Below are 23,807 nucleotides of genomic sequence, written 5' to 3' on the forward strand. Positions count from 1 at the left end.
TGTTTATCATTATTTTTTTTTAAATGCATACAAGTTATATTTTGCTACAATATTTGAAAAACAACACCCATTTTTTTTTTAAAAAAAAAAAAAAAAAAACCTAGAAAGGGACAATTTTGGAAAGAGTCCATCACTAAAGTTATTCCATTTTAAGACAATGATTAGAAAAATCAACAAATCAAATTCAAGGTAAATGGTACAATCAATAATTAATTGGCTGAATTTAGAATATTGTCCTAGTAGTATACTACTACCCTATTTTGCTATAAATAAGTAGAGCTATCTGTAGCTGCTCTGCTATTATATCTATATTCATATATACCTAGCTATAATAAATTAAGCTATATATGATGAAGATGAACAGTACTACATGGATGTTACTACTCTTCTCATGCTACCATTTGGCTTCTTCTTATTTCAATTATTATTACTCGTGTGAAGCCAACCAAATCGAGTACCTGAACAAGTTGATCAAGTCTCGAAGATCTCAAAAGAAGGCTGAGTTAATAAATGATGATGAGTTGAACTTGAAGCTGGAATATGGGGATGTTGATTATGTTGGAAACCAGCGGGGTCTGAAGAGAGCTGATAAGATCAAGCGTTTGCCAGGGCAGCCAGAAGGAGTAGAGTTTGAGCAGTACTCGGGCTATGTCACTGTGGATCCAAAGGCTGGTAGAGCATTGTTCTATTACTTTGTTCAATCACCTCAACATTCTTATTCTAAACCCTTAGTATTGTGGTTAAATGGAGGTACGTATCTTAATTATATATGTATCTATATATCTTTAAGCTCATCACATACTTTTAATTATATATGTTTATATATTTTTGAGAAAAATTATAGTTAAGTATTATACGTATAAGTGTACGCGTACATATATATATACTAAAATTATAATTAAGGAATACCAATACTGCACAACACCACTTCATATGGAATACATACTGTTATTGGGAGAATTAATAAGGGGCATAGTGGTGCTCAATATCACAAGGAATGTTATGTCGTTATTGGTACAATCTAATATCAGGTTCCACATATTTTAATTTAACAAGTATTATGGGGTATCGTTAACTAACTATAGAGTGTCGCCTCATGTAATATTAGACACCTTAAGATCTTAAATAGCAACACTCTTGTTATTAGTACAATTTAGCATTATAGCATTAGATCCCACATATTTTAATTTAAAATAAAATATGTGAGATGCCTTGTAACAATCAACTTAAGATAATATTTTTTTCTTTAAATAAACGTTGAGATGATGTTCAGCACTATAAATGCCCAATAGCCATGCTAATAAAATAATAAGCATATTTCATGAATTATAATTAATATCCCTGCCATTAAAGCCTTGCATGTTCGTGAGAATCGTGTCTAAAACTATATATATCTAGCTACGTAAACATATATTACCGATTCCGACGAAAAAGAAAACATATATTACCGTACCGTTCATTAAGTAGCTTTTCTCTGGTTTTATTAATATATTATTTATTGTGTTCCACGTTGATTACTGATCAAATTAGTTATATAATAATAGTTGTGTACGTAACAGGACTTTAGGATTTCTGTATATATACAGAACATTATGTAAATTTTTCTGAAAATTTGTACCGAAAATTAGGTTCAAAATAGATTGCTACATACTTAACTAATATTTTTTATCCACGTGAAAAATAATATATATTTTATCTTAGTTTTCGGTACTGTAAATTATTTGAAATTTTCTAAAAATTTACAGGATGCTCTAAATATCAATAATATACACGATCATAAAAAAAAAATTGCGCTGAAAATTACTCACAGTCGGGAACACAAAATTTTATTTAATAAGACATATATGAATATACATAATATGGATTCCTTGGGCCAAACTAATATATAATTCCTTTCAAAATATATACATACTTTAATTAATAATATAAGGAGCTATATAAAATACTTAATTTGGGGAAAATAATGAGTGTGTGTGCGTTTTTTCTTTTTTTTATCAGAAAGAAGTTTGTTGATCATCCTTAATAATCATTCAGTTGCCAAACAGAAGTACAAAATGTCTATCAATCGTGCTAAAATCTCTATCTCAAGATAAAAAAAAATAAACCGCAAGAAGCATTAATATGTAAGGGAAGTAGAACATGTGTCTAGCTAGTTGATTTTGTTTTTTTTTACCCATTATATATTTTGAGCAGTTGTAAAATATAAATAAAAAGTTGTATAAGATAATTTAATTAAATATAATTATTTCTGAATTTTAATGGAATGAGGGTGGACAAAAATCATATAGAATAGACAGAAGAGATCGCAATAATATTCATGATACGTGGCTGGGTCCACCCACACCCACACCACCAATAAACCCTTTGGATTGCTTCATGACTTTTAGCCACTTATTGTCTGATAATCGTCAACTTTCCCAATTTGGTGGGGCAGGCTATCTAGCTTATTATATATATTTATATATATATATGAAAATTATTAAATAGTGGTTTCTTTTAATCACTATTCATACTAATTCAATTATGCAATTTTTTTTTAAAATAATACTTTTATGGATACAATATAGTTTATATTAAATATATTTTGTTGTTATCACTTTATTTTACTCTTGGCTAAATTTTCTATCATTTTATTAATGCTAATAACTAAACTAATTAGAAGTGATATATTAACTAAAAATCATAACCATGCTTCACAGTATTTTGTAATAATTAAAAAATATAAAATTGTTGTACACATACTTTTATTTATATATTTATAATTATTATACACTTTACATGGTTTTATTTTATATAAAAGTCAAATTATATATAAAAAATAAAATTTATATTTTGTGTAAGGGTTCTTTTTGGTGATTACCTTTTATTTAAAAAATATATATATTAAAAATATGAATAGATAGATTAATTATTTGAAAACTCTATTTTGACCGATTACCCGTTTTGACTTTTTATTTTTTAAAATTAGCATTTGGACCATGTATGTAGTCAAAAGGTTAAAAAAATTGCAGTTTTTTCAAAAATATACTTTTTTTTGTTGTTCTTTTACATTTTTACGATCCTTGATTTTTTTTCAAAAATATTACCTTAAGTTTTCAAAAATACGATTTTCAAATTTGTTTTATTTACAAAAATATGGTGTCAATGAAACAACTAAAAAATAACAATTAGAGAACAACTAAACATTAAATCACTGCATACTAACACATTAAAAAACAACAATTGAACAACAACTAGAAGTCGGCCTATTGCATACTACAACGTTTTAAAAAAAAATCAAAATATATAAAAAAAAAAAAAACAATTAAACACCAATTAGACATCAACATAACAACTATACATAAACTTAAACAACTATAAAACAACCTGAAAACAACTATACATAAATTTAAACATCTAAAAAACAACACAAACAAAATGATATTAGACAACTATACATAAACCTAAACTTAAACAATATAGTGTTGAAAAAGCAACTTAAAATCAACTAGACATCAACCTCACAACAATAGACTCAATACATTGCATCAACCCAACATAAACTAAAAACAACACCAAAAGAACTAAAAAGATTACTAAAATACATACTACATAAAAAAAATAAAAAACCCAAAATATACAAAATATAATGAACTACAAATATACTGAAAAGCAATAAAAAATGATTTGTCAAGATTATTTTGGATTTGGTCCAAGTACAATAATCACAAAAGATAGTATTCTTATTTATTTAATAATTTTGCCCCACACATTACCACAAAAATAATATTCTTATTTATTTAATAGTTTTGCCCCCACACCACACTACAACAAAAAGGGTCTCCACCCCTAATAATACCCAAAGTCGCCGCTGATAGTCATTAGCGGTGGCATTTCGCCGCTAACCTGTCGACGCTAATATTTCGAAGCTAATGTCGATTATTAGCGGCAACAAAAAAGTCGTCCCTAATAATAAGTATTATCGGCGACAGTTTCGCTCCTAATACATTGAATGTCACCCCTAATAATCGTGATTCTCATATGATATTTCGCCCCTGATAATAAAAAGTCACTCCTAATAATAAAATATTAGCGGTGACTTTGACATTATTAGTGTCGCCCCTCATACTTTTATATGATTAAAAAAATAAAAATAAATTATTAAAATAAAATATTTAAATAACATTTTTTAATTCATAATATCAAAATTAAATATGCATAAAAACAATAATATTAAAATTAATAATTTATTCAAATTACACAACTAATATAATATTATCCAAATAAAATATGTATACAATAATATATTAATTAAAAGTTATTTTTTAATACAATAATATATAAAACATCTCAACTCTCAGTGTCCTCCATATTGTCCCCTTCTTCTGGTGCCTGCAGTAGATGCGGTGCCTGTGGTGTGTGCAGAGGCATCGACCATGGATACTGTAGAGATAATGATGATCCTCCAGGTCTATGCGTGTATGGATAAGCTAGGATAGGGCGGAGGTTGAGACAACGGTTCACTCATATGAGGAGGCCGGGGTTGGGACGAAGGTCCACTCATACAAGGATGATAAGCCTGAGGGTACGGAGGTATCAACCATTGAAACATATATGGATGGGCCGAAGAATAAGATGGCAACGTTGGTGCAGGCATGTCGGGATGGCATGGTGAAGGCTAAGAAGTTGAAGCTTGAGACGTGTGTTGTGTCTAAGGTTCAGAAGACAAACCTACATACTTCTCGAAAAATCGCTGGCATGTGTTCTGCATCTCCACGTTTCTTGCCAGACGTTTTTCAGGTGGTAGTTGTTGGTACACGTACTGAAGCTGATCATTCATCGTCTTCACAATATCAACCAACTCACGTATTTCCTCAGTCAACTGGTGAGGTGGTGTCTGAGACTGAGTGTTTTGAGAGGGACGGGTTAACGCTTTACCCTTTAATTTGCGACCAACTCCTCGCTAGTGGCCCCACCTTTCACCAAGAACTTGACTTAGTATCTTCATTTGATCAACAGATGAAGAATCATCGGTACTAGATTAAACTGTCTGCTGAGTCTCAGCTTCAAGAGTTGACTTCAACTTAACCTGTTTTTAAAAAATATTATAATACAAAAGAAAAATATATTTATTTGAATTGATAATAAAGTTAAACTTACATAATGTAGTTCAGTATCCTCGTTGACAAAATTCTTGTTATTTTTTGTTCAGTGATACTCCTTCCATTCCTTAATGAGGTTTGGGTTCAACTAATAATAAAAATGAGAATGTTAGAGAACTTATAAATTCATACAAATTAATTAAGTTAATATTTTCACTTACCTTTTTGTGACGAGTGGCCGCTAATGATTTCGTGCCTTGTGTTGTAGAGTACTTCATTTGGTCTTTGTTACACCCAGATTTCGAGCATGAGATTGTGATCCCGAAATCTCGGCTCGTTATGTGTAAGCTCAAAATAGACACGGTCGTCGTATGTCCCTTCAATTAAACCGTTTCTGTAAAACAACGACCTCGAAGGTGCAAAGGGGTATGTAGCCTCAAAAGGCTCCGAGCTCGAAAAACAGCATGGTGCGACACTTCGATATATCCCTGAACCATCTCTTGCCCTCTAGACTAGTTCCAGGCTCAAAATGTGTGAGTTCGAATGTTGCGACATCATCAATGTTTATTTGTTTCAAGCATAGGAAAAATGAAGCGACGAGTTCGTGATCGACTGCCAGTCTCAGAAATTTGATGAATCTCGTATCTGAGTTAATCAGTTATATGTGAACATATTTATTGTTGTACAATCCCAATGTTTAGGGGATCTTATTTAATCTGTTATTTGATCCCACATTTTATGGGACGTTCCCGTGTATGTAGGAAATAATGCATTAAATAGCATTATATTAATTGATTCACATAATATCTTCCCGAGATATGTGGGAATGAATTCTACAACCTTCTCTATAAATAAAGAAGGAAGCTCCATTTGTAAGGACCAATTTCTGATGACTTGAGAGAAAACTCTGGGCAACTATCCTCTGAAAAGTTTCCAGAAAACTCCCAAGTTCTAATAAAATAGACTCGTAGACTAGGCAGATTTAATTGCTGAACCACGTGAAATACCTCTTGTATTCATCTTTGTTCATTTCCTCTACTATCTTCTTGTTTAATTGCTCTCCTATTTAAGTTGACGAAAAACGGCGTCAACAGTTTAGTGCTTTCATTGAGAGCCATTAAATAGTGCGTGAATCTGTTTAGTCAGAAAGCCTCTTAAAATAGCAATGGCTACAAATGATCCTAATATTCCTGAGGAGGAAATTTTAGATGAAAATGAGTACCCCTGGTGCCCTGGAAAGCAGCCTATGGTGAGTCCTGATCTCGATGGAAGAAGTGCTTCATCCGACTCTCGGGGACCACCTACTCCCAGAGCCGACGAGGACATGTACTACAATCCCGAGAGATATGTCCCGATCGTGGAACTCAAAAATCGGCAGAAGCTAGAAAACGCAACGAAGAGCTAGCCAAACTAGCTACTGAAGCGCAGGCGACATAGGCCCCACCTCTTCAGGATGCTCCTTCTCCGCCTTCGTGGGATGTTCACGTCCCACCGCGTAGGCCTTGGGGACGACCGCGAAAAAATGCAGCCACCCGAAGAGCGGAGCAACCTCCGCCGCCAACAAAGCAGCCTGTCCAACCAAGGCCCCAGAGAGGTAACCGGGCCGAAGGTGTCACCAACCCAACTGCAGAAGCATCAGCAGGAGTAGGGAATAACCGAGCCCCCTCAGAGGCTCGGACCCAAAATCCTAGTGCTACGCAGAATGTACCAGAGCCTGATCGTGCAAATTCAGGGCCTTCTAGGCCCCGCACTGAACGATAGCCACCTTCTCCAATAAGGCATCCCTCGCCAATTAGGAGAAATGTGCAACTGGCCCATCGCGACAAGGAAAGGCGAGCTGGGTGAAGACATGGGAATGATGGAACTGCTAGGGAGAGTAGGGGTCCCCATCCCACAAGGAGCCAGTTGTCTAGATCTCAAACTATTGAGAGAAGGAGGCCGGCAGGAAACCCATCTCAAAATAATCATGCAACGAGCCATGTTAGCGAGAGTTCGGGTGAAACTAGATCCATGAGTATATATAACCCGGAGCCTAGGAACACTGGAAACTGAGGAGATCACCCAGATTTACGGGAACATCTAAACCACAATCGGGGGCGTGATAGTCCCCCGAATCCAGATCTGAGAGATCATCTCAACGGGTGCAAGCACCCCACGCCGAGGCGTGGAACTGGAGTTGTAATCAATGACAACCAGTTCCCCTTGATTCAGGTCAGACCTCCTGTAGATCCAGTCCAAGAAAGGATCGAACAGTTGGAAAGAGCATTCAGGCTCTTGCAGAACGAACGTAGCCAGGAACGGGACGAGGAGTTCGATGAAGAACTCAAGCCCTTCTCCCCGCATATCTCTAGCACCCTATTTCCTCAAGGATTTAGAATTCCTCATGTCCCGCCATTCGACAGAAATTCAGATCCATATAGTCACCTGAGCACGTTCAATGCAATCATGCGAGCCAGACATGTGGGCTACGAGCTCAGGTGTATGCTGTTCCTAGCCTCTCTCACGGGACCAACAAAAAACTGGTTCGAAAATTACAAAAGGTATTCGATTGCTTCTTGGGATCAATTATCGAGAGATTTCAAGAAACAATTCAAATCCATGGTCGACATTAGGCCCGAGGCTTCTGCCTTAAGCAATGTCCAACAACAGCCAAATGAGTCGCTGAAAGGTTATCTCACAAGGTTTAACTTGGAAGTCGCTCGAGCTCGTGATGTTGACGATAGTGGTCATTTAATGGCTGTTCGAGCTGGAGCAATGCCTGGAAGTCCTCTCTGGGAAGATATGCAAAGAAATCCTGTAAGGTCCTTAACCGAGTTCAATCGAAGAGCTTAGAGGTTTGTTAATGTAGAGGAGGCGAGGTCAGCTTTGAATATGACCTCTCGCCCATAACTACAACAAACACAAAATCTGCCCCGACCTCGGCGGATCCTATGACTTCGAAACCCCCCGGGGACAATCCTTCTAAGAGAAACAAAAATGAAGGGAATAACTCCGAGGCAGAAGGAGGAAAGAAGAAGAAAGGGGAAAGATACTTCTCCGTAACAAAGTGTATACCGAGCTCAACGAGTCTCAAGAGAATATCTACCTGGCTAATGAAAACCAGGTCCTTTTTCAGACGACCTGATCCCATGAGGAACCAAAGAGCAAAAAGAGACTCCAGCAAGTACTGCAAGTTCCACCGAGACATCGGACATACAACCAATGAATGCAGACAATTAAAAGATGAGATCGAATGACTGATCTCGAGAGGATATTTCAGACAGTATGTAAGAAATCAAAACCCCAACCAGGCTTCCACCATCAAGAGGGCAGCAGCTTTACCGCCTGCCCAAAACAATAACTCCCGACCTCGGGAGGATGAGCGACCCCCTCCGATTGATGAAGTGGATGTGATAACCATCTCGAGGGGACCTCACATCGCAGGCTCGGGCAAGAATGCCCAGAAAAGATATGTCAATGAGTTAAAAATTGGTGACGGTTCTCCCTACGAACCCGAACCTAGAGCTCCGAAACAACAAAGGGTTGAGTCTTAGCCCATAACTTTTACTGAGGATGACGCATCTCATGTACAGTTCCCTCATTATGACCCGCTATTCATCACCCTTAAGCTTGCAAACAAGAGGGTGCACCGAGTCCTAATTAATAATGGGAGCTCGGTGAATATCCTCTACAAAGCCACTTTAGAAAATATGGGACTCGCACTTCGCGACCTAAAAGCCTGTGCAACTACGTTGTTCGGCTTTTCAGGAGAAGGGATTACTTGTATGGGATCCATCGACCTCCCTGTAACCTTGGGAGACTACCCAGTCTCGGTAACCAAGATGATGGAGTTTGTAGTGGTAGATCTCCCATCTGCCTATAACGTACTGCTCGGGAGACCCGCCCTAGTAGAGCTGGGGACAGTTTCTTCCGTTAGGCATTTGGCCATCAAGTTCCTAACTTCTTGTGGCATCGAGACTCTGAAGGGGGACCAACTCGCCGGGAGGGAATGCTACAGCATTTCCATTAGAGGGAAAAAACAAACAAGTGCCCAAACACTCATTGTAATTCAGAATAAGGATGGGACAATCTTTGAAATAGATTAAGAAATCGATCCTAGAATAGAAGAAAGGGCTGACCTCGAGCCCCTAGAGGAGCTCGAAGAAGCTGATCCCCCAAAAACTGTGAAGGTGGGGAAAAACCTTTCAGAAAAGACAAAGTAGCAATTAATTTGCTTGTTGAGGGAGAACCATGATGTTTTCGCATGGTCGCATTCAGACATGGTAGGAATAAGTCTGAATGTGATAAGCCATGAACTTAACATTGACAAGAGCTTCCCCCCGAAGCAGCAAAAGCGAAGACTCCTGGACGATGATAGGAAGAAATCCTTGAAGGAAGAAGTCGACAGATTAAAGGCGAACCACTTTATACAAGATGCCTTCTACCTTGATTGGGTCGCCAACCCGATCTTGGTTCTGAGACCTAACGGAACATGGCGAACTTGCATCGACTATTCTGATCTCAACAAGGCATGCCCTAAGGATTGCTTTCCCCTACCTCAGATCGATCAGCTCGTAGATGCCACAGCTGGGCACGGTCTTATGTCATTCATGGATGTCTACTCTGGATATAACCAAATCGCCATGCATGCACCGGACCTAGAGCATACGAGTTTTGTAATAGATAAAGGGATGTATTGTTACAATGTCATGCCTTTCGGGCTCAAAAATGCTGGAGCGACGTACCAGAGGCTTGTAAACAGGATGTTCTTCGAGCATATAGGTAACAACATGGAAGTGTATGTTGACGATATGTTAGTCAAATCTAAACATAGCAATAACCATGTGGACGACCTCGAAGAATGCTTTGCCATGTTACGGAAATACAACATGAAACTCAACCCACAAAAATGCTCTTTTGGAGTATCATCGGGAAAGTTTCTGGGCTTCATAGTTAACGCGCGAGGAATAGAGGTTAATCCTGACAAGATCCAGGCTCTAATTGACATGCCCTCACCTTGAAAGCATAAAGATTTCTAGAGCTTAACTGGACGGATGGCGGCATTAAGTAGATTTATCTCAAAATCTACAGACCGATGTCTTCTATTTTTCAACCTTTTGAGAGGTGGAAAAAATTTGAGTGGACAAAGGAATGCGAGCTTGCATTTCAGGAACTAAAGAAACACCTCGCGAAACCACCCATCTTGTCAAAGCCTATCACAGGAGAAATCTTGTACCTATATCTCGCTACAACCGAGCACACCATTAGCGCCGTGCTCATCCAAGAAGATCAGAAGGTACAAAAACCAGTGTACTATGTCAGCAAAAGGTTACTGGGGGAAGAATCGAGATACCCGTTAATGGAGAAGTTGGCTCTTAGCCTAGTTCACACATCTCGAAAGCTCCAACCTTACTTCCAAGCACACTCCATCCATGTGCTAACTGACCAACCACTACGGCAAGTCTTGTCAAAGCCAGAAGCCTCGGGCCAATTATTAAAATGGGTTGTTAATCTCGGACAATTCAAGATCACTTATCATCCTAGAACAACCACAAAAGGGTAGGCTCTGGCAAACTTCATTGTGGAATGTACGGGAATGACAGATGACGAAGTTATAACCCCACCCCGCGAGCTGTGGAACTTTATGTCGATGGATCTTCCAACAAAAATGGATCGAGGGCAGGAATCATATTGATCACTCCAACTATAAGTTGATTTCACTCCGCCTTGAGGTTCAGCTTTGAAGCATCTAACAATGAGGCTGAATACGAAGCTTTATTGGTAGGACTTCGAATAGCCAAAGAGCTCAAAGCTAAAGCAATTCATTGCTACAGTGACTCAATTGGTGGTCAACCAAATCCTAGGGGAGTACTAGGCTCGTGGAACAAAGATGGCCGTATATTTAGAAAAAGCAAAAACAGCACTCGGACATTTTGAGTTCTATACGATAGAGCAGGTTCCCCAAGAGAAAAATTCAAATGCAGACGCCCTAGCCAGGCTCGCCACATCCAACGAGGTTGATGCGCTGAATGTGGTCCCAATTGAGTACCTCTCAACACCCAATATTAGCAAGCCCGAATAGGAAGATGTACACATGATAGAATCCGAACCAACCTGGATGACCCTGATAGTTGATTACCTCGAAATCGACATTCTCCCAGCAGAACGAAACAAGGCTCGGAGACTGATGTACCAGATTCCCATATACACTATTGTGGAAGGAAGGTTATATCGGAGAGGATACTCTATGCCATTACTCCGATGTGTAACTCCACCCGAGGCCAAGAAAATTCTAGAAGAAATTCATGAAGGATTTTGTGGAGACCACACTAGGGGGCATAGCCTATCTAAGAAAATTATAAGACAAACAAGGATACTTCTGGCCCACTATCAAGGTAGACGCATTTGAGTATGTCAAGAAATGCGATAAATTCCCACAGTACGCTACAATCCCGCGAGCTCCACCATCTGAGCTAACTATGATGACCTCCCCATGGCTATTTGCATTGTGGGGAATTGACCTCATAGGCTCGTTGCCAACTGAAAAAGGTGGAGTTAAGTACGCAGTGGTTGCGGTCGATTATTTTACAAAGTGGACCGAGGCCGAACCTCTGGCAATGATTGCCTCGAAGAAAGTCTTGGACTTTGTGGTAAAAAACATCATCTGCCGATATGGAATGCCAAGGAAAATAGTATCAGATAAGGGTACTCAATTCGACAGTGAATTGTTCACCAATTTTTGTGAGAAAAATGGGATAATGAAAAGCTTCTCCTCTGTTTCCCATACCCAAGAAAATGGCCAATTCGAAGTTGTGAATAAGACCCTCAAGAGTTCTATGAAAAAGAAATTGGAAGAAGCTAAGGGAAAATGGCTCGAGGAATTGCCCTAATTCTTGTGGGCATATCGAACTACAGCTCGTACTTCGACAGGACATACCCCTTTTTCTCTGGAATATGGATGTGAGGCCATGTTACCAATCAAGGTCGAATACCCACTATTCGTAGCCATGCTTATGATCAAGCCTCAAACCAATCCCAGCTCGAAGTAAGTCTGGACCTGATTGAAGAAAGGCGAGATGAAGCTCAATTGAAAAATGCAACATATCAACAGCGAGCTACCCGATATTTCAACAAAAAGGTTTGGGACGGGAAATTTGGATTGGGAGACTTGGTGTTAAGGATTGTGTTACTAGCTACGAGGGACCCAGCCGCTGGCGTACTCGGGCCCAATTGGGAAGGACCTTATCAAATCGAGTCAGTTATTCGACCTGGCATCTACAAATTGGCAAGATTAAACAGAGAGTTGGTACCACGAGCATGGAATGGCGAACATCTACGACCTTACTATCAATAGTGTAGGAATGATGTCTCATGTAACCATGCTTGTTTATCTTTACAAAGTTTATGTTGATAAGTTGTTCAATTTTGAATAAAGTTCATTTTCGTTTCAATATGTTGTATTTTTTGCAAACTCTCTTAATTTAATAACATATGGTCACACTCATAGGATATTAAGGGGGCATCAGTGGTATATATACCATAAGTTTGAAAAAATAAATAACTCAAATATAGCATACACAAAAACAAACAAATGTCTGGACCGTTAACCCGACATAAAAGTTAAAAGTGTATTCTAAAAATAAAGTGTTTGGATATAACCAAATGCGCGAGCTAAGATAATTTTGACAAAACCAGATTATTAAAAATAAAGTGTTTGGATATAACTGATTGCGTGAGCTAAAATTATTTGGACATAACCAGATTATTAAAAATAACGTATCTAGAGACGACTAGATACGCGAACCAGTGCGATCTAGATATAACTAAATCGAAAATATATAAGTGTATGGATTATGAACCAAACACGACCTAAATAGGTTTGGAACAAACCAGCTAAAATCGATTGACACAAGTGGGAAAAAATTAACCTACTACGAGCTAAGTCGATACCGAGGCTGGAGTATTTTGCAACAAAAGTTTCAACCTCACAACTTTGGGAAGCTACCCGAGGACGAGGAAAAGAAACTAGAAAAGCAGGATATAACTAAACTACCTATCTTACACGTCATATAAGTACTTTCGAGTGCATGGTAAAAGTAAGTTCCGACCTTGACAAATAACGAGATCGGATACGGATATATCGAGCAAACTATGCAAGAATGCATGGAAACTCGAGCCTAAATCCAACATGTGTTTGTATGGATAAACAAACATAAAAGCAGACTTTTAATATAAAAATTGCTTAAAATATTTCAATCAGAGAGATGTAAAGCAAAATATTAAAGTGAAGTCAAGCATGGTATTAAAAATATCAAAAGCAAATAGCTCTTTTACGAGCTGTAAATTGTTTTTGCCCCAAGGGCATAAAAAAAAGCTATAAACTATTACAAAAGTTTCAGAGGGACGCAGCCCATGATCGAGATTTAGGAGGAGGGAGCACCCTCCTTAGCCTTCTCAACATCCTCTGCCTACAGCCGAGCTTGCCATTTGGCCAGAAACTCGTACTCAAAAGAACCTAAGAAGCTTGTGTCGAGATCAGCGTTGTTGGCCCAGATCCTGTACATGGCCAAGTCAACCGCCCGATCCTTCCTCTGCTTGAACTCTTCGAGAAGACGAGCCTTTTCACCCTCTATTATCTCGAAGGTGGCCTTTTTCTCCTCCTCGAGCTTGGCATTTAGCTTCTCGAGCTCCTCGATCCGGGAGTTGTTCTCTTTAATCTCAGTCTCCAGCTTTGACCTTGCGGCCTTAAACTCGTCAGCGAGCTTGAGCTAGAGATCCTTCGACTCCTGAGCATAGGACATGCTCGCGTGAACCTCATTGTTCAGCTTATAATTTAGTTGAGCAACTGCAGTAAGAGCCTAATACACAAACAAACCAAGTTAGATCATGCTCTGAATAAAATCACAATAAATAGCGAGGTAAGAGAAATTAATGAGAAGATGAGCTCGGTACTCTTGTCATAAAGGACATTAGAGTCCCGAGCATTGACCAGGAACTACCATTGAGGAGCCCTGAGACTGCCGATGCTTTGGCCTAATCGAGAAAGGGCGTCTGATCCGAGGGTGGCCCCGTGAGTCCCGGCAGCGTTGCCGATAACATACTCATCAGAATGAGTAGAAATCGACAACAGGCGCTCCCGAGTGGAAGCTGGTTTCTTCGGAGTTGGGCCAAGGGTTGGAAGGATCCAGACAGCAGGAGGCGGAGGAGCACCTGCCACAGGAATCTCGACCTGGGAAGTGGAGGTCGGAACAATAGGAGCTGGGGGAGGAGGAGTCACCTTGGTCCTTTTAGGGACCTTAGCAGGCCGACCAGACTTTTGCGAGGCCCTCATGCGCTTGCTTTGCTTGGCCCGCTCACCACTAGACAGCATATTCTCAAGGTCGGAATCCATAGTTCCTGCATGATCAAATCACATTAGAAAATGATCTCCAAATGTTAAAATTAGCGTAAAGCAGACAGTTAAAGGAATTAAAGACAAGTGACAAGGAACCTAACTGGAACTCTCCCTTGAGCTCGTGCTCGTCGACCAAGTAATTCCCCTATCTTCAGAGAAGGATGGGGGAGTCCCTTCCCTATATATGGAAGTCAAGCTCGAAAGGTCCCTATAGTCGTTTGTCCCGTATTGGATGGCTATTCCATCCCAAACCTCATTCATACTGTACATTGTGTCATATTTCCTTAGCCAGCTATCAAACCTACAGACCCTATCATCTACCCAAGACCATACATAAAAGTTGTCCCTATCATCTGGGCATAAGAGCAGGGCGTCAAGTTTATGCTTAAGTAGGGAAGGAGACCACAAGGCTGAGCTAAGAATGAACTTACCTCTGTCACTCGAGCTCGAGGCCTCATCATTGGCGCCATTCCCCGAGCAAGGACTCCTGTAACGGTGAGCTGGGGATCGTGCTTTTGAGCTTCACCTCGGAGGAAGTCTGTTAGTTGGGAGTGGCACATACTCCCACTTGGTATACTTCCGGTAGGTAGTATCATCTGTTGACTAGTCCTGCTCCAGGAGACCACAGGCTCGAAACTTATCTTCATGAACAAGAAAAGACAGGGAGCACCTACCGTATGGGAGCTAGAGCAAGGCCTCTTTGTGCTCCTTCATTGCATTCGTGGGGGTAGGACGGAGATAATTGGCTGAAGAATCGAATACATTATGAGTAATTCAAGCCTAAGCAAATGTCGAGCACGAAAAGAAAAAGGATCGTAAACTTACGGATTCATCTGAATGAATAATATTTAGAGGGAGTCAGGTTGTCTTTCCAAAAGAACGCCTGCTTGAAGTTAGGAGGATGGTTGGGCATGTCCTCGAAGATCTTCTTCTCCCTGGGATAGCTCGAAAGGTAGTAGAAGCCATCTCCTCCCCGAGCTCGGGAAGGGTTGCTTTTCAAGCAAAAGAGATACAGAATCTCTCTTGGCAAAGGTCCTTCCCACTTCAGCTCATGGTATAGCGACCTCAGGGCTGACAAGACCCTGTATGAGTTGGTCTGGAGTTGGAAGGATGCGAGCCCAACAAAATCCAGAAAGTCCTTAAAAAAGGACTTCAAGGGCAATAGAGCCCCTGCCTTCATATGCTCGCGACTCTAGGTTGCGAACTTCAATTTATTGTCGGGGTGGCCATCTCCCGGAGCGTAACAACTTCGTTCATTGGAGGCTGGAGCTCGACACCTCAGCAAGCCAGAAAATCCTAGGCCATGGCGAGCTAGGATGTTGGAGATTTGTCCCAATGAAGAAATCGAGCTCCAATAATGCTCAGCCTCGAAAAAATTCCCCCCTCGAGGTGGGAATGGTGGTCGGTTGTGATGTGGATGGATGATTTGTTGATTCTTCCATCAGTGAGAATTTGAGATCGCCCGGTTTGAAAGCGACTGTTACTTTAAGCGTAGGGTCGAGAGGAATTGGTCTGGGCTCAGGGTTCGGGTCTGGATAGATCGTGACCTGAAGTTTTTTCCTCTTTCTCTCTTCAACCTCGTCGATTTGGCATCGAAAGTGAGCTCGAGTATCCTCTTGCTCACACCTCACTTCGTGCTCACGAATCAGCCGCTAATTCCGAGTAAAGGACGACTCTGGGCTCGAAGTTGTCGATGAATAAGGAATCGCGAGTACTGACCCCCACCGTTTTTCCAAATTCTGCGACATCTAGCAAGAAAGAAAAGGGGTGAAGGCCAGGCACACAAGAAATTAAGGATAAAAATCAAGATGGTCCGAGCTTGAATGCTCGACCATAATGCTGGGTATTGCCACGAGCCATAACGCCGGGGGGCAGCCCATACAGCATAATGTCTTTGATCCGCTGGGCGCTAGCGAAAAAAGACGTAGAGATGATGACCTAAGGGACGTGCTCAACAACAGGCACGAGAGGCACGATGAGTACGCTCCTCCAACACCAATCGCTTCAGCGATCCCAGACGTTGTTCAAGATCAAATTGATGCTCTGAATCAAGCGGTACAACAGCTGGTGGGGAGCCGAACATCCCACATTGAGTACGATCAGAGAAAAGGCACTCCATTTGTACAGAGGATTGTTGTGGCAGAAACCCCTAGCAAGTTCAAGATGCCAGTGCTGCCGAACTTCGATGGGTACGGGGATCCAGTATCTCATGTAAACAAATTTGAGATACAGATGGATATTCAGAAGGTGTCGGACGATGCCCACTGCAAGATCTTCCCTGTCACCCTATCCAACACTGCTCAGGAGTGGTTCTTTAAGTTCCCTCCTACTAGTATAGTATCATGGGAAATGTTTGTAAAGGAATTTTACGGACAATTCTACGCGGGTCGTGTACACCCCACTGAGGCCAACCAGCTGGTCGAGATACGCCAAAAGGAGGGAGAGCCTTTAAAGGAATACGTCCAGCATTTCATACGAGCAGCGGCTAGAGCCAAAATAGTAGGCGATGAGGGAAAGATGATGGCCCTAACTGCTGGGGTTAGGCGCCATTCTGCCCTCTGGAATATCCTAAGAAAGAATGGGGTAAAAAGTACCCAGGAGTTTCTTGATCGAGCTGATCGATACATCAAGCTTGAGGACGCGATTGCCAACGAGGGGAAATCGCCTACGAAAGACAAGGGACCAAAGGAAGATCTCGCCAAAGCCACCAACGGGTCGGATAAACCCAATGGCAATGGCAAAGGCAACGGGAACGGGAACGGAAATGGTAAGAATGGTGGAAAAATGGTGAAAAAGGCCCATCAACGTCCGAAAATAAATGCCCCAAAGGCAATAGATACAAGCTGAGATTCACCAACTATATGGCCCTTGTCGAGAGTAGAGCAGAGGTCTACCAGGCAACTAATGCCAATGTCCCTTATAAGCGACCAGCGCCTATAAGGAAGGATGTCTCCAAGAGTGATACAACAAAATTCTATCATTTTCACAACAACTACGGACATGACACCAATGAGTGTAACTAGTTGAAGGATGAGATTGAGTTCCTTATCAAACAGGGACACCTAAGGAGGTATGTACGAGCCCCAGGAAGGTCTCAGCGAGAGGCTCAAGGAGGCAACGAGCAAGCGCCTACACGCCAACACTCGCCACCTTTACAGCCAGCTCCTGTGGCAGGTACGTTACTCACCATCTATGGTAGCCCACACCATGCCGGAGATAGTGGGAAGGCAAGGGAGCGATATGCTTGACCTAACGCCATGAACAGAACATCAAGATGATGAGTGTGGAGGATCGAGCGCCTAAAAAAGCTCGAACAAAGGAGGAGTTGATAACCTTCTCTGAAGACGATGCTCAGCATGTACGATTCCCACACTCGAATCTGCTGGTCGTTGACGTCCAAATTACCAACATGATGGCTAAGAGGGTGTTGGTTGACACAGGGAGCTCAGTCAACATATTGTATAAGTCTTCACTGGTGAGAATGAAGTTGTCCGTCAAGGACCTGGAGTCGTGCAACCAAACCATATATGGTTTTTCTGGCGAAGGGCTCGCGCCGACAGGGTCGATTAGGCTCCCAGTTACAGTAGGAACTGCACCCGCGAACAGGACATTACTCACTACTTTCATAGTAGTTGATTGTCCTTCTGCGCATAATGCTGTAATTGGGAGGCCTATTCTGGTCGGCCTGCAAGCTGTAACCTTAGTTTGCACCTTGCCATGAAACTCCCAACTGACGCAGGGGTAGGATGCGTATTGGGAAACCAATGAGAAGTGAGGGAGTGCTACAACGCCTCGATATCTAAGGCAAATGAAGGTGGATCAAGGGAAACCGCCAAAAAAGAGTTGCAAACGGCCAATGAAGTGGAAGCCCAATCAGGTGATTGTGCCACCAAATAGGGTGTTGCCCAAAGTGAGGATAGAGATTTGGATCCTCTCTTTGGGGATTGTGATGAAGAAGTAGGACCCATCGAGGACCTCAAAGAGGTCCAACTCAATGAAGCAGATCCAACCAGGGTCATGAAAGTTGGTAAAAACTTAGAGACAACAACAAAACAAAACTGGTGGAATTTTTAAAGAAGAACCAGGAAGTCTTTGCCTGGTCGCATAAAGACATGGTTGGGATAGACCCGGCAGTTATCAGCCATGTCCTGAATATAGACAAAATTTTTCCACCAGTACAACAAAAAAGAAGGTTGCTCAACAAAAATAGATCAAAAGCTCTGAAGGATGAAGTCGAGAAGCTAAAGGAGAATGGATTCATCAAGGTAGCGTTTTATCCATCGTGGGTCTCTAATCCTATACTAGTTCCCAAGTCGAATGGCAATTGGAGAACATGCGTGGATTTCACAGACTTTAATAAAGCTTGCCCTAAAGATTATTTCCCACTCCCTAGAATCGACCAGCTGGTCGATGCCACTTCAGGGCACGAGATCCTATCATTTATGGATGCATACTCTGGGTACAATCAAATCAGTATGCACCCACCTGATGAGGATCACACTAGCTTTCGGACCGATACAGGACTTTACTGTTACAAGGTAATGCCCTTCGGTTTGAAAAACGCTGGTGCGACTTACTAGCGACTAGTCAATCACATGTTCAAGGAGCTGATCGGTACAAACATGGAAGTATATGTTGATGACATGCTAGTTAAGTCAAAGAAGGTATAAGGACACATAGGAGACTTGCAAGATTGCTTCAACGTCTTGAATAAATATCAAATGAAGCTAAATCCCCTCAAATGTTCCTTCGGAGTTGGATCAGGGAAATTCTTGGGATTTATAGTAAACTCACGAGGAATTGAAGCTAATCCCGAGAAGATCAAGGCCCTGGTTGATATGAAATCGCCAGCATGAATCAAAGATGTTCAAAGTTTAACCAGAAGGATTGCTGCTCTAAGTAGATTTATCTCCAAATCAACGGACAAGTGCGTCCCATTTTTCAATCTACTTAGTGGCAACAAGAAATTCGAATGGACAGAGAAGTGCCAACAGGCTTTTCAAGCTTTAAAGATGCATATGTCACAGCCGCCAACCCTATCTAAGCCGATCGAAAAGGAAACTTTGTTCATATGCTTGGCGGTCACTGAATACGCTGCTAGTGTTGTCTTGGTAAGAGAAGAGGAAAATGTGCAAAAAAGTCGTATATTATGTAAGCAAAAGACTAATAGGAGCAGAGTTGTGCCTATTGAAAAATTAGCCTACTGCTTGATTTTAGCCTCTAGAAAACTGCGACCGTACTTCCAAGCTCACCCAATCACAGTTTTAACAAACCAGCCTCTACGGCAAGTTCTGCAGGCCAATTATTAAAATGGGCGGTGTAACTTGGGCAGTTTGATATCTCTTACTTACCACGAGCAACAATAAAAGGACAAGCTCTGGCCGACTTCATCGTAGAGCCCACTGGGCTTCCAGACAGCGAGCAGATAGAAGAGCCTGAACCTCAAAGCCAAACTCCCTCTTGGAAGTTGTTCACAGATAGTTCTTCTAATGAACATCACGCTGGAGCTGGAGTGATTTTGATAACGCCTGAAGGACATCGATTTCACTGCGCGATTAGATTCGACTTCATGGCATCTAACAATGAAGCCGAGTATGAAGCATTGCTCGCAGGTTTACGGTTAGCTAGAGACATGCACATAAAATCGCTTGAAATATACAATGACTCCCAGTTGATGGTTAATCAAATTACTGGGGAATATCAAGCTCGAGGTCTGAAGATGGTTGCCTACTTGAATAAATCAAAAGATTTGTTCGCCCAGTTTGAAAGCTATACTCTTCAGCAAGTACCTCGCGATCAGAATTCAAACGCTGATGCTTTGGCCAAATTAGTGAGTGCCAAGGATGCTGACACCCTGAATATTGTACCTGTTGAACCGTTGTCCGCACCAAGCATCCAAGTAGAAGAAACCTCTCTGGTGATTCAGGCAGCAGATACATGGACGGCACCTTTCATTGAGTACTTGACGCATGGTGTGTTGCCTACGGATAGAAACAAAGCCAGGACTCTTCAGCGGCAGGCTGCTAGGTTCATCCTGGTCGATGAAATTATGTACCGAAGAGAATACTCTATGCCGCTCCTCAGGTATATTTCAAAAGAAAAGGCCAAAGAATTAATGCGAGAGGTCCATGAAGGTTTCTGTGGAGATCACGCTGGGGGCAGAGTTTATCAAAGAAAATCCTAAGGCAAAGGTACTTCTGGCCAACAATGACTGAAGATTTGATGGAATTTGTGCGAAAGTGCGATAAGTGTCAGAGATTATCCAAAACTCCACAAGCAGCCCCTAATGAGCTAAAGCAAATGCAAAGTCCGTGGCCATTCGAAGTATGGGGTATAGGCCTAATTGGATCTTTGCCCACAGGGAAAGGTGGCATCAAATACATCGTAGTGGCTGTCGATTACTTCACAAAGTGGGTCGAAGCTGAGCCACTTGCAACCATAACGACCAAGAAAGTGCTGGACTTCATAGTCAAGAACATAGTGTGTCTCTATGGATTGCCAAGAAAAATTGTCTCAGACAACGGCACGCAGTTTGATAGTGATCTGTTCACGAATTTTTGCGAGCGACATGGAATTATCAAAAGCTTTTCTTCAATTGCTCACCCTCAGGAAAACGGACAAGTCGAGGCAATCAATAAAGCGCTAAAAGATACTATGAAGAAAAGGCTTGAAGAAGCAAAGGGGGCATGGCCGGAGCAATTGCCTAAAGTCCTCTGGTCGTACAGAACATCCCATCGAACAGCAATAGGCCATACTCCATTCTCCTTGGCCTATGGATATGAAGCTATGTTGCCTATTCAATTAGATCTGCCATCACATTGGAGGATTACCTACGATCAAGGCTCTAATAGGCAGTTATTAATGGAATCTTTGGATTTGGTCGATGAAAAGCGCGAGCAAGCCCAGCTTCGAGTAGCAGCTTACCAGCAAAAGGTCGCTCGGTATTTCAATTCTAAAGTACGTGAAAAGAAATTTAATGTGGGAGATCTAGTACTTAGAAGAGTTTTCCTCAACACCCACGATCAGGCCGCTGGAGTACTCAGACCTAACTGGGAAGGACCGTACCAAATTGAAGAAGTCCTCCATCCAGGTACTTACAAACTTGCTCACTTAAATGGATATCTCATTCCTCGTTATTGTAATGGAGAACACCTGCGCAAGTACTATCAATAAACAATTCTTCTTAAAGAATTGGCTTGTATTAATTTTACTTTTTACAAGTTTATGAACAAGGGTTTGTCATTTTTATGACTGGTCGCTTGTAAGTGTAAGATCATTTTATTGATCACTCATACAGACATGATTGTCCATCTATTACGAAAAATAAAAGGGACTGTGCGCAGCCAGTCGATCTTGCCAAACTATTGTATTTATTACAAGTATTTGCTCATTACGTGTGTTGTTTTGCTATATTATCATTTTAAATTTTCTACTACGAGCAGAAATGTTCGAACAGGTTTTGGTCAAGGCAAGTGACCAAGGACCTAAAGCTTCTCAATCACTTAGGAGGCATATAAGGTATCTAGTAAGCAAAGCATATCAACAGGTATGTAAACACACGAGCAAAATAAGTGAAAGCATGCTACGGCACTTAGAGTATTTTTCAAAATTTTGTTATTTTGTTAAATCAAACCAAAGTACTATGCTAAGTTTGGTCATGCGAACAGATGTTATAATAGAATGCAAATACTATAATATCAAAAATGAAATCCTTTACACCGCGAGCAGTTATTGCTCGGATGTAATTGTTTGTTAAAAGGAAAAAAAGCTGCCCGTGCAGCAATAAAAGTAAATTGTCTTTACATCATGAACCGTAGGTCGTGTATTTCAAAATAAAAGTTAAAGACAAAATAGATAAAAGTTACGGAGCAGCCGGAGGATCCTGCTGAGGCTCTTGTGGCTGCTGGTCGAAGATAACTCCAATGTCTTCCTGGGCACCCTCAACGCCTGTTGCTAGAGAGATCTCAGAAGACCTTTGGGTCTTCTCTTCTTCTAAGCGAGCATCATACCTCGCCAGCTCCGCCTCCCTTATATGATCTAGAAGATAGGAAAAATTGGCGTTGGGATTGCATTTCCAGAACATATAGAAACACTCAAATGCCACCCCCTCGTAGTTTTCGAGGTTGCGGGCGTTCGCCTCCTCCAAGGCAGCAGTCTCCTTGCGGCTTATCTCCAGCTCTGCTTGAAGCTTGTGGGCTTCCTGATAGTTAATAAGCGAGACCTCTTTGTACTGCTCCTTAGAAGCAGTAATCTTGGCAATTGTTGTATCCTTCTGCTTCAACTCCTCTCCGAGGGAGGAAATTTTGGCCTCACCCGTTTGTAATGCCTCAGTGTGCTTCGCCTCGACCTCCTTGAGCGCCTTGGTATGCTTCGCTTCAATTTCTTTGAGCTGCTCGGCATGTTTTGCTTCGGTCACTTTAAGCTGCTCAGCATGTTGGGCCTCGGCTATGCCAAGCTGATCGCTAAGCTTTTTCTCAAACTGAGCAGCCAATGTCCTCGAACTCTGCCAGTCGGAGCTCATGGTGAGAACTCCCTATGAACAGAAAAAGATAAAGTTGTTAGTAGGAATAAGCTAACAAAGAAAATTAGTAAAGAATGGTAAAAATGGTGACTTACGCTAAGCACTTCGTTCAATGCACGATTGAAAACCGGAATGACCGTCATGGAGCCAGTCTCTAGGATGGCCTCTCGGCTACGGCGGTGCTTTGTTATCTTAGTCAGCCTATCTTTGGCTAAATTGAGCACCACGCTCGTAAGATCTTCTCTTGAGGCTTTTTCTGGGCGACCAGCAAGCATCTAGTCGGTGGAAGCATGGAGGAGTTAGGTCAGCAAAAGCTACGGGAGGAGTCTGTTCGAATGGAGCTGGGGGGTTTTGATCCACAGGAGTTGGCGGAGGAGTTGTCTCTTTGGTGGGAGTTGGAACAGGAGGATCCCCTGTTCGAGCCTTCTTCGCGGAGGGGTTGCTGCTGCCCTCCCCAGGCTGGTGCTTGCCTGACTTTTTCTTGCTCGCCGATTTGCCGTACAGGTCAAAAGCTCTGCCAGCAAGCATGTCTACAAAGAAGAAAACATACGAACAGTCAGGCAATATAATAACATTAGCTTGCCAAGTTAAGAAAACAAAGGCAAAGAAATTAAAAGTATAATACCCAAGCTACAATTACTGGTCACTACATTATTTACTTTATTAGTGCTACACTCACTCTCTGGCCTGAAGAAGTCTGAATTTAAAGTAGGGGTGTATTTAAAGTTGTCGTCCCCGTCAAATAAGTGACAGGGAAAAGGCAGACTATCTAAAAGCAAAATATTAGTACCGTTCTCGTCTGATGATTTGAAAATGGGCTCAGGGTGTTTGG

At 41.4% G+C, this 23,807-nt stretch overlaps 1 protein-coding gene across 1 annotated transcript in view; it reads left to right on the forward strand.

The window, feature by feature from the left end:
- Positions 1–356: 356 nt before the first annotated feature.
- The window catches only part of LOC133806076 (serine carboxypeptidase 1-like), a 114,346-nt gene continuing 90,895 nt past the window's right edge, over positions 357–23,807 (forward strand). Inside the window, exon 1 of the mRNA XM_062244211.1 lies at positions 357–750. Coding sequence (XP_062100195.1) covers positions 357–750 — 394 coding nt within the window. The remainder of the gene's footprint in view (positions 751–23,807) is intronic.

This window comes from Humulus lupulus, chromosome X (genome assembly GCF_963169125.1).
Source record: "Humulus lupulus chromosome X, drHumLupu1.1, whole genome shotgun sequence".
Taxonomy (NCBI): Eukaryota; Viridiplantae; Streptophyta; class Magnoliopsida; order Rosales; family Cannabaceae; genus Humulus; species Humulus lupulus.